General features: G+C 31.5%; 3 protein-coding genes across 3 annotated transcripts; 1 reads left to right on the forward strand and 2 right to left on the reverse strand.

Moving 5' to 3' along the window:
• Nucleotides 1-4,165: 4,165 nt before the first annotated feature.
• Nucleotides 4,166-7,204, forward strand: LOC108474655 (probable folate-biopterin transporter 9, chloroplastic). The gene is made up of 2 exons (XM_017776650.2): nt 4,166-4,991; nt 5,523-7,204. The coding sequence occupies exons 1-2, from the start codon at nt 4,307-4,309 to the stop codon at nt 6,671-6,673; spliced, it is 1,836 nt and encodes a 611-aa protein (XP_017632139.1). The 5' UTR covers nt 4,166-4,306; the 3' UTR covers nt 6,674-7,204.
• On the reverse strand, nt 6,964-9,451 carry LOC108474654 (pentatricopeptide repeat-containing protein At3g12770-like). Its single transcript, XM_017776649.2, has one exon. It carries the CDS (start codon nt 9,338-9,340, stop codon nt 7,427-7,429), a length of 1,914 nt encoding a protein of 637 aa, XP_017632138.1. The 5' UTR covers nt 9,341-9,451; the 3' UTR covers nt 6,964-7,426.
• Nucleotides 9,452-16,419: 6,968 nt separating this feature from the next.
• LOC108475767 (transcription factor MYB24-like) lies at nt 16,420-17,787 on the reverse strand. Its single transcript, XM_017777755.2, has 3 exons — nt 17,532-17,787; nt 17,312-17,441; nt 16,420-17,225 (listed from the first exon to the last, which is right to left on the reverse strand). Exons 1-3 carry the CDS (start codon nt 17,683-17,685, stop codon nt 16,670-16,672), a joined length of 840 nt encoding a protein of 279 aa, XP_017633244.1. The 5' UTR covers nt 17,686-17,787; the 3' UTR covers nt 16,420-16,669.
• Nucleotides 17,788-18,362: the final 575 nt, after the last annotated feature.

Consider the following 18,362-nt stretch of genomic DNA (forward strand, 5'->3'; position numbering starts at 1 on the left):
GGTTCGTGGTATCAATGTCTTCCAAAGTTGATCCAAAATCATTTGTTGTTCATGTTCTACTAATGTCACTCTAAAGGTCAAGTATTGTACTTTTTTCTTTCTAATCAGTTCTATAATATCCCAAAAAGCAGGTTAAAAGAAATTGAGTTTTGAAACCAAGAGTGGCCATCCCTCAATTTGAGTGTAGACTTTGGAATTTTTTTATAAGTAAATTGGTTTGGTTTAGTGGTTAAGTGTTTTGGTCATGTCTGTGAGGTTCTGGGTTCGAATCTTATCTCTTGAAATTTTGCTACTTTGATTAAACCCCTATCTTTGGACATGTGAATTATAAGTTAAATTTAGTCAATTGATAACAAGAATGAGCTTGCTAGTTTAATGGTTAAGTTAATGAGAAATGTTTTATTTTTGAATTTCTTTGTGTGGTAGTTAGTTTCGGGTGGTTAATTAAACTTCCTAGAAACCTTTTGGGGGAATGACATCTGTTTTGTTTTTCTTTTTTACTTTCTATTTTCTGTTGCTACCATTCCTCCGTTCTTTCTTTAGTTTCTTTGTTTTGATTATTCTCTTCAAACTACATTCCTTTTTGCTATGTTATGCCAAATTGATCCTATATGAGATCAAACTTCTCCTTTTTGGTTCAATTCGTTTCCGGTAAGTTTGATTTAAAGTTTGTGTCGGAAGTTCTTCAACGTAACTTCAGTCTCGGATGCTAATCTTAATATTTTGAGTGCGAATATGTTGTCTGATTTGTCATTGTAATGTCATTATAAGGACAAGAATTCATCCTTATTGCTTTTGCGTCGAATCTTTATCAAGTTTATTTCTTAAATTTATTTTTGAAATTTTGATTTAATCTATGTTATTTTTAAAGTCATTAGCCTCAAAAGAGTAGCTTTCAAAATTAGTTGAGTACAAGTCCAATTTAATAGATAATAGGAGAACTAAACCTAATAAAGTTGGCATTTAATTAAGGTGTTATGCCGAATGCAAAGAGAGAGAGAGAGAGAGTATAAATTAAAAAAAAAAATAGATGCTTTTGTCTTTGCCACATTACTCATTTTAACAATATACAAAAAGGGAAATGATATGAGTAAATCAGAATTCCTTTTTAAGACTAATTTTGATAATTCAAATTTCAAGTTCTGTTTTAGAATTTTCCTCCATTTTGATTCCATTTTCAACTTTGATTTCAAATTTTCAATTTTAGTTCTCTTTTTTTGTCTTGCATATCTGAAATGGAACCCGAAATGTGAATTTTTAAAAAGGTTTAATATAATTTTTAGCCTATGAATTTCGTAATTATGTTCATTTTGATATCCTTTATTTTGTTTTTTTTTTTTTATATTTGAACTTAACAATTAAATCTTTTTTTATCTGTAAACTTAGAAGAATGTAAAACTTTGATGACATAGTACTATGAAATTGTGCCACATTATCACTTAAAAAGGTAAATTTAATTATATAACACTCTATGATTTTGCCACACATTAAACTTTTACATTTTTCTAAGTTCAACGATCAAAATAGACTTTATTATCAAATTCAAATATCAAAGTGAACAAAAAAATAATACAAATGTCAAAATAAACTAATTGATATTTGGCAAGTTCAAAGTTAAAATTTTGCATTAACCATTTCAAAAACCCACTTTAAAAAAGTTAGAAGTTTTATCTTAATTTTGGGCTTGCTTAAACCATCTGGAGCCATTGCTTTGAATTTCCATTGCATTCTTTTATTATTCTAAGATCCAACTTCCCCTTGTTTTTTTCTATTTTATTATAGATTTTTATCTTATTTTCATAAATAGTGTTAGGAAAATTTTAAATGTTTTAGTGCTATTATCTTATTTCAAGCCTTTTTTTTTAACTCTTTACTTTATATTTAACTATTATAATTTATATGTAATAAATAAGTTTTTTCTTATATTATCACACTAATTACCAAATGAGGAATTAATGCTTTCATGCATTCGGCATTGTTGTCGCTTTGCTATTATCATTCATAATATTTTGAATAAACTACACCCAATGTCATTAAATTATTAATAATTTTATAGTTTTTATCACTCAATTTAAAAAACTTACAAGGTGGTCACTAAACTATCCGAAAGCTTTCAGTTTATTCATTGGGCTATTAAAATCACTACTGTATAACATTCTTTATTTGCACAATTTGCACCAATTGAAAGCTATCCTTACCCCTTCTATTCTACAATATTTGTGAATTAAAATTTAAATAACTTTTTTCTCCAATTTTTTGACACTAACTGCTAGACCGACTTGGATCTAAGGGTATGTTTTTCTACTTTTTGATGGGTACTGATTCACCACACTGATCGTCAAATCGTTACTTAGAACTCGCTAGCCGAACTTAAAAAAAAAACTTTATAACCCAATGACTTAAATAAAAACTTCCGGAAAATTCAGTGACATAAATAAAACTTTTGAATAATTCAACAATAATTTTTATAACTTTTTGAAGTCGAATAACCAAAACGTAAACTTATTAATAACTTAGTGACATTGGGATAATTTACCTTAATATTTTTTACACTTTCATCCAGAATTCTTCCCAACTTTTAAATATATATATTTAATTATACTCAAATTTATATTATTCCTAACGACCATGCTAATTAAAAAATACTTATATTTGTAATGCAACCGCCATCCATGTATATATAAAAACATATTTTAAATGAAAGGTTTATTCGCGAAGGAGCCTAATCATATAAATGGCGTGAGATAAATGACCCCAACAGAAATGAAGAGAAAATCCAAAAGCAAAACAGTAGTCAAAGAATGTTTTTTTTATGGTTTTCGCCCTAATTGATCCGATACCCGGTTGAGATCAACCCAATTTTTTTTTATTTCGGTAAATATATAGTTCGTCACATCGTGTAGTTCGTCTGTATGGTTTCACATCTAATGAGTTCACACCACCATGTAAGCGAACTCATATTGAGGAAATACGTGTTGACCCTAAAATAAGATACGTGTTAGTGTACATGAACACTTATCTAATTCTAGTACATCAAATTAAGGGGTCGTGCCTTATAAATAGGGAAATTAACCTTCATGAGAGGGCAAAATAATTTTAACTTCAAATATAATCATAAATATAGTACAAGTAACAAATAATTCATGTATGATAGATTAGAATTAGAATAAAGTTAGTACCATACAAAATAAATTGAAAATTGAAATATATTCAAATTTAAATAAAAAAGATTTAAAATTAAACTTAAAATAATTTAAGATAAAACCCACACATTACATTTATACATAATAAGGCTTGAATCTAAACACTCAAAATAATCATAACTTCACTCAAAATAATCATAACTTCAGCCTAGATTGCCAAAACTTCATTAACATAGTATCTAATAAATTTATATCTATTTTCTAGGGTTCACCATATTAATAAAACATATATTTTCGTTAACATCAATTTGAGTTCGATTTTTATAATAGATTTTTTGACATTTGCTTATGTACCACTACCAAGCCATTTGTTGGGATATGAAAAAATTATTTAAATTAAGAAATAATATGTATTTTTTATGATAAAAATATTTTTATATTTGTTTTATGATTTATAAAAATTAATCTTTTCAAATATTATAGTTACCCTTTCAACAATTTCATATTAAATTGCATAATATAAAACTAAAATGAGTTAATTGCACCAACTTCACAAACTATGATTTATATTTTAAATTAATTTTAAAATTTTAAAATATTTTAATTGAATTTTAAAATATTAATGTCGATTCAATTTCTTTTATTATGAGACTATTATGCTAGCTTGAATCTAGTGTGAAAGATAATAAAAACATAAATTACATTTTAAATATATGTATATTTACTACATGAATAATTTAAATTTGATATGTTACCAACTTTAAAGACATTATCATTTTTTAATTCCATGAATCTTAACTATCCATGCAAAATGTGCATACTTATTTCATATTCTAAATATGCTTTATGCCACACAAGGACCCAATTAGAATGATATTTGAGAATCCAATAAAAATATTTAAAATTTGAGAAGAATTGAAACCAACGGTTCATAGGAATCTCCAAACAAAAATGGTAGATGTGTTGACAAACCATTGATTGATTAGGTCAGCAATTTCATAAGGATTTTGATAATCCTATAAAAGGCAAAATCCCATTTGGGACCCCTCCAAAAATCCCTCCTGGAAACCAACAAACAAGAAAGCAAGTTAAACAAAATGCTGGAAACCTCTCCATTTCTCTCCTTGATTCTCTCAAGTATTCCACCAAGTAATGTTTAATGTATGTATATAATATTATATATTATAAACCCTTGTCTAGAACTTTCTTTCTCTTCAAACACTCTAGGATTTATATCCTTTTCTTCTTCTCAGAGCAACATATCTTCAACTTGTTGGAATGTGGGATTTATAGTATACCTTTTTTTCCTGTTGAGGTTCCATTTGTTTGCAACCTTTGGGCAAAGCCGTACCAAAAACCCAAAAACAATGATTTACCCAGTGATTTCCACTAAAAACCCAATATTCTTTAACAGTTCAAAGATCCCAAGAAACCAGGAGAGATGCTCAAAGTTATCAAGCTTTCAGTCAAGATCAATATTCAGGTCTTTCCACCATCAAAATCCTGGTATAAAACCCAAGACCCAATTTTTAAACCCTGTTATAGGAACCAACCTTGGTGAGGTTTCTGTCAGGAAGGGCAAGAAAAAGAAGGAAAGTTTATGGCAACAAGGCTGTCAAGAAATGTTGGGTTTGTGTGGGTTGGGATATTGGGTTCAGGGTTTTAGGTGTTTCCCATGGTTGGCTTTGAATTTCCACATGGCTTATAACCTTAACTTGAACCCTTCAACATTGCAGCTTGTGCAGAACTCTGGCAACCTACCCATGGTAGCTAAGCCTCTGTTTGGAATTCTCTCAGATGCTCTCTATATTGGGGGTGCTCATAGGATACCTTATATTTGCATTGGAGGTCAGTTAATATGCTCTTCTCTTTCTTTTTGACTCAATTTGAAATGTTTATGCTTGTTGTGATATTGTGTTTCCATTAATGCAAACTTTGGTGTCTGTCATGGTCTTGAATGGATTTGCAGATTAACTGTTTGTGTTTTGTTCTTTTATTCCTTCCTTTGTCTTGTTTCAAGTTCTAAACACTTTTTCTTCATATTTTTCCATTACTATGCATTTGATTCTGTTTTTTGTTCTATTTCCTTATATTCCAAACATGCATTTCCATATTCCATTGCAGTAGGCAATAAAACTCAAAAAAGTAGTATTACCATTTCATATACCTAGGTCAGATTCTATCCATTACATTTCAATGTACTCTTCATCATCGTTTACACATTCGGAATTCATCCATGAAATGCAGAAGTCATACTTGTAAGCAATGATGATACATTAGATAACTAACTGCTTGAGCATTCTAACATCTTAAATTCGAGAAGTTTTCAGTTAGTTGATTGAATAACCGATCAAACCTTACTAAGAATCCGATTTTCAGTACTTCTGCAGGTCCTGTCTTGGGGTCAATTGGCTTTGTTTCCAGTTGCAGGTCAAGCGCTTCCTGCCCTCATGGCTTGTGTTCTTCTCAGTAATACAGGGGCAGCCATTACAGAAGTCGCAAAGGATGCTCTTATTACAGAGTACGGCCAGAAACACCGAATTACTGGACTCCAGTCTTATGCCTTCATGGCTTTAGCTGCTGGTGGGATCCTTGGGAACTTACTAGGTGGATATTTCTTAGTCAAATTACCACCCAGGATGATGTTTCTCGTTTTTTCGGTTCTATTATCTATTCAGCTTGTAGTTTCTTTATCTTCCAATGAAGAATGTCTTGGCTTAGCTCGATCTTTGGGTCCCGTTCCAACTGGACAGTCAGTTTCAGAAAATATCAGAAAGCAGCTATCTGATCTTATGATTGCCATCAGTGAAGACAGCATATTCCGACCTTTAACTTGGATTGTAGCTTCCATTGCTATGGTTCCTATTCTGTCAGGCTCAATCTTTTGTTATCAAACTCAATGTCTACATCTTAATCCTTCAGTTATTGGAATGTCGCGAGTGATTGGCCAGTTGATACTTCTTTCTTTGACTGTGCTTTATAACCGTTATTGGAAACAAATTCCCATGAGGAAGTTGATCGGTGTTGTACAGATTTTGTACGCATCTTCCCTTCTTCTTGACCTTGCTTTGGTAAGAGAGATCAATCTTAGTATTGGAATTCCTAATGAAGTGTTTGCCCTTTGTTTTTCGGGTTTAGCAGAAACTCTTGCTCAATTTAAGATCCTTCCTTTCTCGGTGCTACTTGCAACTTTGTGTCCTCGGGGTTGTGAAGGATCCCTTACTTCTTTCTTGGCATCAGCATTGTGCCTATCATCGATTGTTAGTGGATTTTGGGGAGTTGGGTTGGCTGCTATGCTTGGAATAAGATCCAGTGATTACTCCAACTTGCCTGTAGGAATTTTGATACAGTTCCTTGCAGCACTACTGCCTTTAGGATGGATTCATCATGTTCCTATGTCTCAACCTGTTGAGAAGAAAAGAAAGAAAGGTATGAGTAAAAGAAACCGAAAAACCAGAAGGATTGGAAGAGTTGTGGTTGGTTCAGTTTTTGCTTATCGCCGAGAAAGAGAATCTGATGCACAGAAGTAGAGAAGCTATTCAAGTTGGCTGTGACTTGTGAGAACTTCTTATTAACATATGAACTGAAAAATGAAAAATGCCAGATAGTTGAAGTCTCATATTTTATTGAATTGATGCCACCTTCTGTGAATCAGTTCTATCTCAAGTTCCCTTTCGGTGTCAGGCTGCCATCATTGAGCGGGGGTCATCAGCACTATGAACGCAGCAGTTTTTTGACATACAATTAGCTCTTTTGCTTTTGACCATTGCATTTACTTATTCTCTCCAAGCTTTACTGCTCCATAATCAGTTATGCATTACCAAGTTCAGATATCTGGAAACCCCGTATCAAAGAGAGGTGATGAAGGTGATGTGAGTGCAATCAGATTACATGTATTGTCTTGGAGATTAAGGTGTACACATTGGATTTAGGTTCACCATAGATTTGGCATGAACTTGTAAAAGCAACTGCATCCTGTGCAGACGAAATGAATTTGTAACAGAAAGTTTTGAATGCTTTATGTTGTTTGCACTGTAAGTAAAATCCTAGTTTGAGAAAAATGAGTATAAGCTTCTCTTACTTTTGATTATTTTAAGGACATCGTCTACCATCCTATAAGATTACTCCCTCCAGTGGCAATGAAACTTATGCAGAGTAGCAATAGAAAATGGATGATAAATAGCATACACTATAGAACAATATGCCATAAAACCAACCTGAAACAGTTAGTTTTTTTATAACTCATTTGTGATGGCTCCACTGGCCAGTGCTCTCTTCGATTATTAACTAGTGATCGGTATCAACTCTTCAGAATCAATAGGGTAACCAGCTCCCTTCATTATAAGGATGAGACCATCAAGTATCTCATAAATCAAAGTGGAATGAGGATGTGCCTTATCAGCCACATAAAAGCAATGAGTCTTGCCATTGATGTTAATCCAGCTACACCCAGGTGCCTTCTTCAAACCCTTTTCCTTCATCATTTTCCTCAATCCTGCCACAGCATCCCATCTTTTAGAAGAAGCATGTAAATTCGAAAGTGAGACATAATTCGAAGGGTTTTTGGGTTCTAAATGAATGAGAAACCTATGAGCAAGTTCTTGCATCTCGATATTCCCATGCATTACAGAAGCATTAACCAGAGCACCCCAAACACTAGGCCCAGGTTCAACAGGCATGGTTTGGATAAAATCTAATGCTTGATCAAGCTGTCCGGATCGACCGAGCATGTCGACAACACAAGCACATATCTCAACCGTTGGTTTAATCCCATATTCATTTTTTATTGTGTTATAAATACTAAGACCTTCAGTTACCAACCCCGACCTACAGCAAGCAGAAAGCACCCCTACCACCGTTATCATATCTGGTTTATTCCCAAGCAAAAGCATCTGGTTATACAGACTTATGGCTTCTTCACCTTTTCCATGTAATCCATATCCACAGATCATTGAACTCCAAGATATAGCATCTTTACCGAACGAACCTTCATCGAAAACTTGTCTAGCACTATTCAAGCTCCCACATTTAGAATACATATCAATCAATGCATTACGCAAAGCAACATCACAGGTCAGTTCTTTTCTAGTTGCATAACCGTGAATCTGTTTCCCGGCCCTTAAACCAGCATAAGAGCCACAAGCAGGGAGAACACTCACTAGAGACACTTTATTGGGTTTTATTCCATCTTTAAACTGCATTTCCTGAAAAAGAAGCAATGCTTCCTCAAAATCTCCATTTTCAATGTAACCATTGATCATTGCAGTCCAAGCATAAACATTTCTAGCCCCCATTCTATCAAAAACATTTCTACCCATCGAAACTTTACCGCTTTTCGAATACATATTGATCAGACAACAACCTAAATGAACATCTGAACCAAAACACGAATCCAATTCATTCTTCAGAGTATAACAATGGAGTTCCCTCCCATAATTACATCCCCACGTACACCCACCGCTACTCAAAGGCAAAAGACTCGAAATTGTGAATCCATCGAGTTTCATGCCATGAAGTTGCATGCTTTTAACAACTTCCCACAAATCCTTCACCAATCTCCAATCCCCTGAATTTGAATACCCCGAAATCAACGCATTCCAAGACCCCACATTTCTTTCACGCATTTCGTCGAACACTTTCTTCATCGCCTCAAACTCTCCACGTTTCCCGTACATTGAAATCAACGAATTGGAAACAACGATATCCACCACGAACCCAGTTTTTACACTTTGACAATGAACCAATTTCCCCACTACCAAGTCCCTGATTTCGCCCGCAACTTTCGAAACAGTTGCCAACGTAAAATCATCAGGCTTTACATTAAAACAATCCATTTTACAGAACAAATCAAAAGCTTCAGCGTACGAGTAACTTTTTAGATACCCATTAATCATTGAGTTCCAAAGATAAGCATTCTTGTCTTGAACCGAATCAAAAACGGCTTTTGACTGAGTTAGGTGCCCAAAAAGGGCGTATAAAGAGAGGAGCTTTGAGGCTAAAAACGGGTTCTGAGTGAACCCGAGTAAGAAGACTCGAGCGTGGGCTTGCTTGGTGAATTGGAGACATTGATGGGTAAAGGAGAGATTAAGGAAATGGAGGAGATTGAAAGGCGAGTCGAAGACAGAGGCAGATGTGTGATAACGGCTGGTTTTCAAAGCGAATAGTAGGTTGCGGGTAAAGGGGAAGAAGAAGGTCATTCGGATTTGAATTTTGGCGGTATGATAAAGATGAACGATGTTTCATCGGATTGAAAACCAACTATTCAAATTTGAAGATATTTATTATGTTCATGAGGGGTATACATACTATACATTATGGTAAACTCGTGTTGCCTGCAAAAATTATAAAATTCATAAATTTGGTTAAACTAGTTAAAGGTTACTAATAGAGGTGTTCATGGTCGGGCCGTGTCGGGTTTGGGCTAAGTTTAATTAAAAATTTAGGCTCTGGCCTGACTTAAAAATGAACTTAAAATTTTATTCAAGCCCGATCTGGATAAAAAAGATAAAACTCGGGCCCAACCTGACCCTCATTTTTTATATAATTTTTATATAATTTTTAAATATATATAATACATCAAAAATATTAAAAATATCAAAATAAATATTTTCTAACAAATTGAAAATAAATTTTAAAAATATGTAGAATTAAATAACATTAAGATAAATATAACTTAATAAGCAAATGCCTCTAAAATAATAATAAATTTAATGATGTCTTTAAAATAATAAAATTAATAATAAAATAAGTTTTATATAATATTCATATAATAAAAATAAAATAGTAGCAACATAATAGTAAAATGGTAGCAAAATGGGGAGAAAACAATAAGAAAATAACATTCAAAAACAAAATAAAAAAAGAGTAAAATTTTTTTGTCCTTTAGTGAATTTGGGCCGGGCTGGGCTTGGGCAAAAAAAACCTTACTCGGGGCTCGGCTCGTTTTTTAAACGGGCCTTATTTTTTTGTCCAAGCCTATTTTTCATGCTTATATTTTTACCTAAACCCTCCCACATTTCGGGTGGGCCTTCGGGCAGAGCCGGGTGGCTCGACCCATGATCAGGCCTAGTTACTAAATCATCTGTAAATTTTATGTTTTAGTCATTTAATTTGAAAAAAAGTTAAAAAGATATTCACTAAATTATTTGAAAGTTTTCATTTAAGTCATCGGGCTATTAAAAATCATGTTATATGGTTTTCTTTGTTCGCATCGCCTGCACCAATCAAATGCTCTTTTTTTCCTTTTCTTTTACGGTGTAGTTTTCTTTTTCATAAAATAACTTTGAATGTCATGAATTTATTAACCAAAATTCAAATAGCTTTCCTCTTCGATCTCCGACATTGACTGTCAGATCAACTTTGAATGTTAATATTTTTTGTCAATTGTACATATTATTGTATTGGTATAGTAACAAATTTAGCCTTCAAAGCTTACACATTTTATCAATTATGTCTTGATTAGACTTGATCATGATTCGAGCCACCCACCTAGGCTCGAAGGCTCGTCATAAAAGTGGGAGGGTTTGGACAAAAATATATGCTAAAAAAATGAGCTTGGGCAAAAAATAAGACCCATTTTCTAAACAAGCCAGCCACGAGCAAAATTTTTTGGCTTAGGCCCGACCCAAATCACATAGCTTAGATAAAAAATATTTCCAATTTGTTGGAAAACATTTATTTTAATATTTTTAATATATTTGATGTATTATATTTTTTAAAATTTATTTTTATATAAAATAAATTTTAGAAATTTATTATGGTCAAGCCAAGTCAAACTCGGGTTTAACATTTTTAATATGAATCGAGCTTGAGTAAAATTTTAGACCCATTTTTTAGGTCGGACCGGAGCCTAGAAAGCAAACCTAAAATTCTGCATCGGTCTGACCCATTATCAAGTCTAATATTAGTTTAACAAATTTAACCTGTAACATTTATATATATATATATGAAAAATTTTAGCATACATTGTTTATATATTCTATCAACATTTATATAAAATATATACACATTAATGATTGAATTTATTAGTATATCTCTAAAAATATGTATTATTTACAGAAAACATAAGCATTACCACTATAATTAAATTTAACATGAGTTGGACTGAGGCTTTTGGTTTGATCTTACTCAAAAGTGCATTGAAGCCAATGCGTCTCCCCAAAGGCTTAATGATCACTGTCTTCATGCTCTTATCAATTAGTTCATGAATCCCATCTATATTCTCAATAAGAACTAAGTCATCATCCTCAACAACTCTTCCAGCCTGCTCACCCGTCAGCATATCCTTAAACAGAAACCCTTTGCTCCTCATTATCCTCCATCATTGGATCATCACCCCGCCTTCTCACCTTCTTAGAGGCTACCGGCAAAAGGAAATCAATGTTGGACGCCATGTGTTTTATAATCCAGTGTATTCAAATAATAAAAATTTATTAAAATTATATTTATGTCAAACTATGATTTTATTAATAATAATTAAAAATAAATAATATTTACTAATAATTATTAAAATATCTTGTTAATTAATTAATAATAATTTTATAATGATACTATACAAGTATTATTTTAAAACATTTTCAAAATCTTTGGTCTTATTGTGTATATATCTATTAATTTTATAATGATAAAATGGCAACGCAACCTCTCTACTTTTTGTCTCTTAAGCAGGGTTAAAATTTGGAGCTGCAATGAGTTTGGAGTCTCCAAATGAGCTTTACTGTTGGCGTTCTAAACACTAAAATAACTCATGTATAGAAAGTATTATTCTTCGAGATTCCATCATACTGAAATAATCGGTGATTTAAGGAGTCTAAATTGAAGTTCATAGATTGTGTTTGTTGATGGGGTGTTGTGATACTCGTACCAGGTGAAATTGTTGGTGCTCTGCATTTAAAATTAGATTCGAAAATCATCATCAAAAGAAGATACAAAAAAGATTGAATAACAAATTCAAGAACTTGACAATATCTAATATTTTTACCACATCACCTCTACATTAATTTATTTAATCATTTCAATATTTAAACTTTTCTTGAAATGCATCAGAGCTTACCTTATATTATTCTTGTTAACTTACAATCGGTTCTTTTATTTATATTATTTGATTTTTAAATGCATATATAATTATTATATGCCCATTTTTTACACATATTTTGTAGGTATAATACAAATGGAGATCTTTTGGAGAGGAAAAATGGATGCAAATGGAAAATATTAAAGACTATTATATTTAATTATATTTTACTTTCAAAATTATGTAGTGTTTCAAGACTTCAAATTTCGGTTTATTTAGTTAATTCGGTTAACATTCAAGACAAATAAATATTATCAATGTATTTTTTTATATATTTTATACTTGTTTTAATAAAAAACAAAAAAAAATATATAAATTTCGATTAATTCGGTTAACCGTCCCAATTAATCAAAATATTTCAATTCGATTAACGGTTAAAGAATTATACAATTTGGTTAATTTAGTTAATATTAATTCGATTCGATTAACCGTTCGAACATTCCAAACTAGTGGTATCGATGAAGTTACATTCATGATAGTCAATTATATTCTAATATTGGCCAAAACATTCTATTTCGGTGATCAAATTATCAATAAGTGACGGGGTTGATTTAGACTTAATCTTGAACTTTATAAGCTCAACTTCATATTAGACATTAACCCTAAAAAGAATATTGTAACATGACAAACATTATGATGTTTGCAATGCAACTTAAAGAGAGAGAGAGAGAGAGAGTCTCAAACTTCAAATCTTAGCATGGGATTATTGATTGAAATAAAATGATAAAATAAGAAAGGGGCACTTTGTTAATATACTTTATACTTCCAACTTTAATAAAGAAAAATAAAAAAGAGGGGGGAAATGGAGGGGAGACAATGCTAACCACTAAAGCAAGCACGGATTGTACTGCTTGCTAAAGGTTTCCGTATTCATATGCTTTTGCTTTCCATTTTCTTTTTCTTTTGGTTTTGAGATTGACAACTTTGGTTGTTCCATAATACTACTAGGTTTCATTAAATTTAAAATTGAGTTAAAGGTAAGATTTCTAAATAAGATAAGCTTGTTTTAACATTATTTTTTATATTTATAAAATTTGAATTCGAGATAAATTTGAATTCGAGATATTATTTAAGAAATATTAAAATTTTTATCACTTAATTCAACAAGCGTGTTGATATATGTTTTTGTTTTTTTTAAGAGAAATTTATTAATTTATTTAATGAATGAGATTATTAAATTCAGGGGGAAAAGTAACAAACACCCATTGTGGATGGTGAAGGACAAGCTCCATCAACACAACAAAGGCTTCAGCTTTAACATCAATAGAACATTATGGCACGTTGACAATTGGCTCTGTCACAACTCAAGTACAACATATTTGGAGTGATTGCAAGCATTATAATAAGTAAACCAACCCAGGATGGTCCAAAGTAGCAGGCAAAGACTGACAAAAGAATCAAGCATCCACCAAGCTAAAAAGGACGACAATAAAACTAATCTTAAAATCACTTGCAAAAGCAATACTACATGCATAAGCAAGATTAAAAAGCATATTACAAGAGTAGACAAAAACTTTTAAAAGTGAAGGCTTATTAAACAATGAAAAAACAAACAAAAAATATAAAATTTAAGACAATACGGGTCCAAACCGACTCATGAAATCATTTATTATTCTGAAATACTCTCAAAACAGAAACATATTAAGAAGTCAACAAAGAGTCACCCACTTTCTAAAGGAAATTGTTGATGGTCGATGGTGTTTTAGCGATAATAGGCGTTGTCATTTGTCAATCACAACTTGTAAAAACAACAAAGATACCCACAAAATAGATCTGCAAACTGAAAAGAAAGAAGGCACATGGAGTGAATGAGAAGAAGAAAGAAAGAAAGGGTTGATGAGCAAGAGAAAAAGGCGAGCAGTAGCTAGCCCGAAGGCTAGCACCGCCGTTGGACAAAAAAAAGAAAAAAGAAAAGAAGCAAATGACTTGAAGAAAAAAAAAGAATTTTTTTTAAAGTTTTTATATGCTTTTGTTTTTAATCTTTTATTTTTTAATGATTGATAATGTAGTTTTTGTGTTCTAATTTAAACACTCCTCCCTTCTTTAACTCAAAAAGGCGTTTAAGACAAAGATTTTGGTTTGTTGGTTAAGGTAGAGGTCTTAAGTTATTAAGTATTTAAGTTAAATTTTTACTGTGCGTAATTGTGATGTGTGGATATTCATCTCACCACTTATGTATGCCATATGTGGATTTGGTCTAATTCTCTGCTTGTTGTGCTTTGTATTGATTTAATTCTATATTATATAATTGACCGGACTTAAAACTGTATTTATTTTGTACTTATAAATATATTGTATTTATAATAATAGAACTCTAAAAGAATTTGCTTAATTATTCCATACTTTTAATCTTTCTAATAAGGATTTTTTTATAAGTGAATTTAATTTCAATACTCTTTGATTATACACTTTATGCCTTGATCCCAGTCATAATTCAATTACCTGTAATTTCAAATTCTAGTAAGATAGAGATAAGATTGAAATAAAATTTTAAAAATAATTGAGATTAAAGTTCAAACTTTGTGTTAAAAGTACATTTAGAATTAATTATTTGTAATAATTGAAAATAAATTTTTATTTAACAAAGAGATTAGAAGAATTTGTTATAATCCAATGATCACCTATGAGGCCAAGACATCTGAGTTCAAGAGTTTACAAGCCCATGATCTCACAAGATCAACACCCCACGAGCTCATACAGTAGGGACCACACTATTAATATAGACAACAAACTAGATATCCATGCATCGCATACGTATGTTGTCTTAACATGACAACCTATACCTACAAGAACAAGACATAAGTATGTCGGTTGAGTTTCAAGGAGTATAAGACTAATATGAAGATGTCATATAGCGTTTGAGGGAAGGACTAGAAGCACCCCTTTTAAGACCCATAAACATCAGAACCACTAACTCTGTTCCCCCTTTATCATACTCTTAACTATCTTTCTTCTTCCACTCAAACTCCAATTCCCTGATAAAACTCAAACTTCAATAACTTTCACCCACAGTTCTTCACCCACCAAATGAGCCGTCATTAACCACTACATCCCAACTTTATATCAGCAAAACCCTAACTTATAATTTTTTAAAAAATCTTTTTTTTAACAAAAAAATGAAAAATGATATTCAATTTTACATATCTATAAAAAGAATTAGTGTATTGGTTTTGTCCCATTCCAATAATCCTTTTAAGTCAATTATGAAGTCTTAAATTAAGTGTATTTTATCTTGAATTAGGTGGATTAAGATTAACCTATCTATTTACTAGCTATAAAGTATATAATAGACACACTACTATAGCATGGATCCAAGGAAAATGACAAATCTATATATTATATATGTGAACTACATATTTTTTCTAACATATGACAAAAGGAAATCACAAAAAGATAACATAGGAGATTAATGCAATCAAGAGAGAATCAAGTTCTAATCTTTATCATTTTATTTACTAATAATAAATAAATATATTTTAAGACACCCACTTTGTTTCTAAATTACTTCCCGACCTTTTGTTTTCATTGTGACATAAGATTCAACCATACACCTCAACATATTTAATAAATCTACACGATTTGTGATTAAAGATTCCACTACTATTTATTTCATTTATTCATAATATTATTTTCAAGAAATAATTAATATTTCTAATCTCATCTTTTATTCTCTAAATTTTAAATTTTATTTCTATGTTAAGAAATAATTTTTTTTGGGTACTAATTTTATGCTCGCCTTAAAAGAAAAATGAAAATTTTAAAAAGAAAAAACAAGGAGAGAATAATTAAAAGGAAATTTAATGTTGAAGAATTTGTCGAATTTCGACAACAAAGACAAAACATAAGTGTGCTAAAAGGATTTTAGAAGTGATGTGTTGTGCTCATCGTGATTTGAGTTTTAACTTTTAGATTCTTTTTAAGTTTATAATAAATTTTGTGTCTTAAAATAATTAAGAAAAGAACCCATTAAAAAGATTTGTACTTTGATGTGCCAAATGATTTTTAAGTTTAAGATTATAAAATCTATTAACTTAATCTCCTCTCTCTCTCTCTCTCTCTCTCAAAATAATAATAATAAGTCTCATAATGTCATCTCAATCTTCTTTTATTTACATATAAGTTCTCTCGATTTTGTTTAACTTTTTAAATCTTTAATATTTTGTATTTATATTAAATCTAGAATAAATTTAGAATTCAACTAAATAAAATTAGATTATTTTATTGATAGATTATATTACAATTAGTCTTTTTAACAAGACATTTTCACACCTTGATCATCAATCTAAGGCTCACTACCTTTAATGGCCTTCTCATTTGATGATTACTTGAAAAGACTAACACTACTAGGAATTAGTTTAGAGGGCAGCGTTCTAATTTTGACAAATACTACCAACTTTTTCCCGACGAATTTTTCGTCGGTAAAAAGTTTTTTTTTTTTAAATAAAAAGAAAAATTAACTGAAAGGGGTAGCTAGATTGTGCAAGCTAACTTTGCTTGTTGCACCAAAATTCCCATTGATATCATCCAAATTCCATAACCCATCCCATAGAACATCGACCTCGTTCGAAGTATCGCTCCCGGAACCCGAAACGTTGCCGTCAAAATCCATCATAGGATAGAACAAGCCTGCTTGTTGTTGTTCTACGGTTGTGTTGGGGTATGAAACAGCAGTCGCCATTTCTTGTCTTAACTGTGGCACATATGGAAGTACTGATGATTTATTTTCAGTTTCATCAAGCAAAGACATGATCCTTTTCATGTCCAATTGATTCAACTGTAACTGTTGTTCATGTTGCTCTTGCTGTTGTTGAAGTTGCAGTTGCTGTTGTTGTTGTTGGAGGAGTTGCTGCTGTTGGAATTGTTGTCTTTTCAGCAAACGAGCTTTGGATTTAAGATCAGAAGTGTTATTATCTGATGGAAGCTTGTTCTTTTTCTTGAAATGGGTCCGCCAATAATTCTTGATCTCATTATCAGTTCTTCCCGGCAAGCTTCTCGCAATCGTCGACCACCTACAAATCAAGATCATGAGCAACGAATACGAATATATTCCCGATTTTCAGACCAAAAATTTCCATGTTTGGGATCATATTATTACCTGTTTCCCCACCTTGCATGTAACTCGATAATAATACTCTCTTCATGTGGGGTTATTTGTCCCCTTTTAAGGTCTGGCCTTAAATAATTCACCCACCTCAACCTACAACTCTTCCCATTCCTTTTCAACCCTGAAAAAACACAACAACAGCAACATACTTTAAATGTTAAGATTCGAACATTAAACTTACGAAATGTCACATTTCCAAGTTTTTGTTTACCAGCAAGCCTAGCAACAGAGTTCCATCTGCCTTCACCATGTAACTTAACATATTCAATAAGGAGTTTATCTTCTTCAGCAGTCCAAGGACCTTTTCTCCAACCTTCTTCAATGAAACCCCAACCTAAGTGACCAGCCATCATTGCCCAAGACATGACTAACAACAACAACAACAAAAAAAGGCTTAAAACACACTTTGATATTTAATGCTTTTTGAAACTTAAAAAGTGTTTTTTTTAGTGCAAATTGTTTGTGGCATTTGAGGTTTAGTGTATCATGTATTTATATGTGAAGTAAAGGAGAGGCCCATCAGTCCTTTTCTAAACCATCCCTTGTATCTTTTCTCTCTTTTGATTTTAGATTAAGATACTGTCATATCATTTGTTAAATTACCAATGTAACCTTAAAATTAGGGAGAGAGTAATATTTAGCCATTAAATTTGGTAATTTTTTTTACACGTATTCGTTTTAGAACTTAGGAGCTTCTCCTGATCTGATCATTGAATTTGAATTCCGTTATAATATTATGATATCGTTATCAATTGAAATTTTTTATAATTTCTTTATAATTTTTGTTTTCTTAAATTATATATTTATAAGAGAAGTTAGATATTATATAAAAAAATTGATTACAATGAAATTATCCAAAGGACATTAAAGTCAATATCAATGAATTGAAAGAAAAAATTGGGAATGTCAAGACATTGGGTGACATTATCCAATTAGCATACATTTGTTTGATGCCAAAAAGAGACAAAAGAAAGAAAAGAAAAAAAAAAAGAAAAGAATCTCATACCTTTCTGCCAAGTATAATCTTGGGTTTATACAAAAT

This window comes from Gossypium arboreum, chromosome 3, assembly GCF_025698485.1.
Source record: "Gossypium arboreum isolate Shixiya-1 chromosome 3, ASM2569848v2, whole genome shotgun sequence".
Taxonomy (NCBI): Eukaryota; Viridiplantae; Streptophyta; class Magnoliopsida; order Malvales; family Malvaceae; genus Gossypium; species Gossypium arboreum.

Coding starts and splice junctions, on each gene's coding strand:
- LOC108474655 (XM_017776650.2), top strand. CDS start 4,307: ATGTATATAATATTATATATTATAAACCCTTGTCTAGAACTTTCTTTC. Junction 4,992..5,522: donor ACCTTATATTTGCATTGGAG/GTCAGTTAATAT, acceptor TCCGATTTTCAG/TACTTCTGCAGGTCCTGTCT.
- LOC108474654 (XM_017776649.2), bottom strand. CDS start 9,340: ATGACCTTCTTCTTCCCCTTTACCCGCAACCTACTATTCGCTTTGAAA.
- LOC108475767 (XM_017777755.2), bottom strand. CDS start 17,685: ATGTCTTGGGCAATGATGGCTGGTCACTTAGGTTGGGGTTTCATTGAA. Junction 17,442..17,531: donor CTCTGTTGCTAGGCTTGCTG/GTAAACAAAAAC, acceptor GTGTTTTTTCAG/GGTTGAAAAGGAATGGGAAG. Junction 17,226..17,311: donor CATGCAAGGTGGGGAAACAG/GTAATAATATGA, acceptor CTTGATTTGTAG/GTGGTCGACGATTGCGAGAA.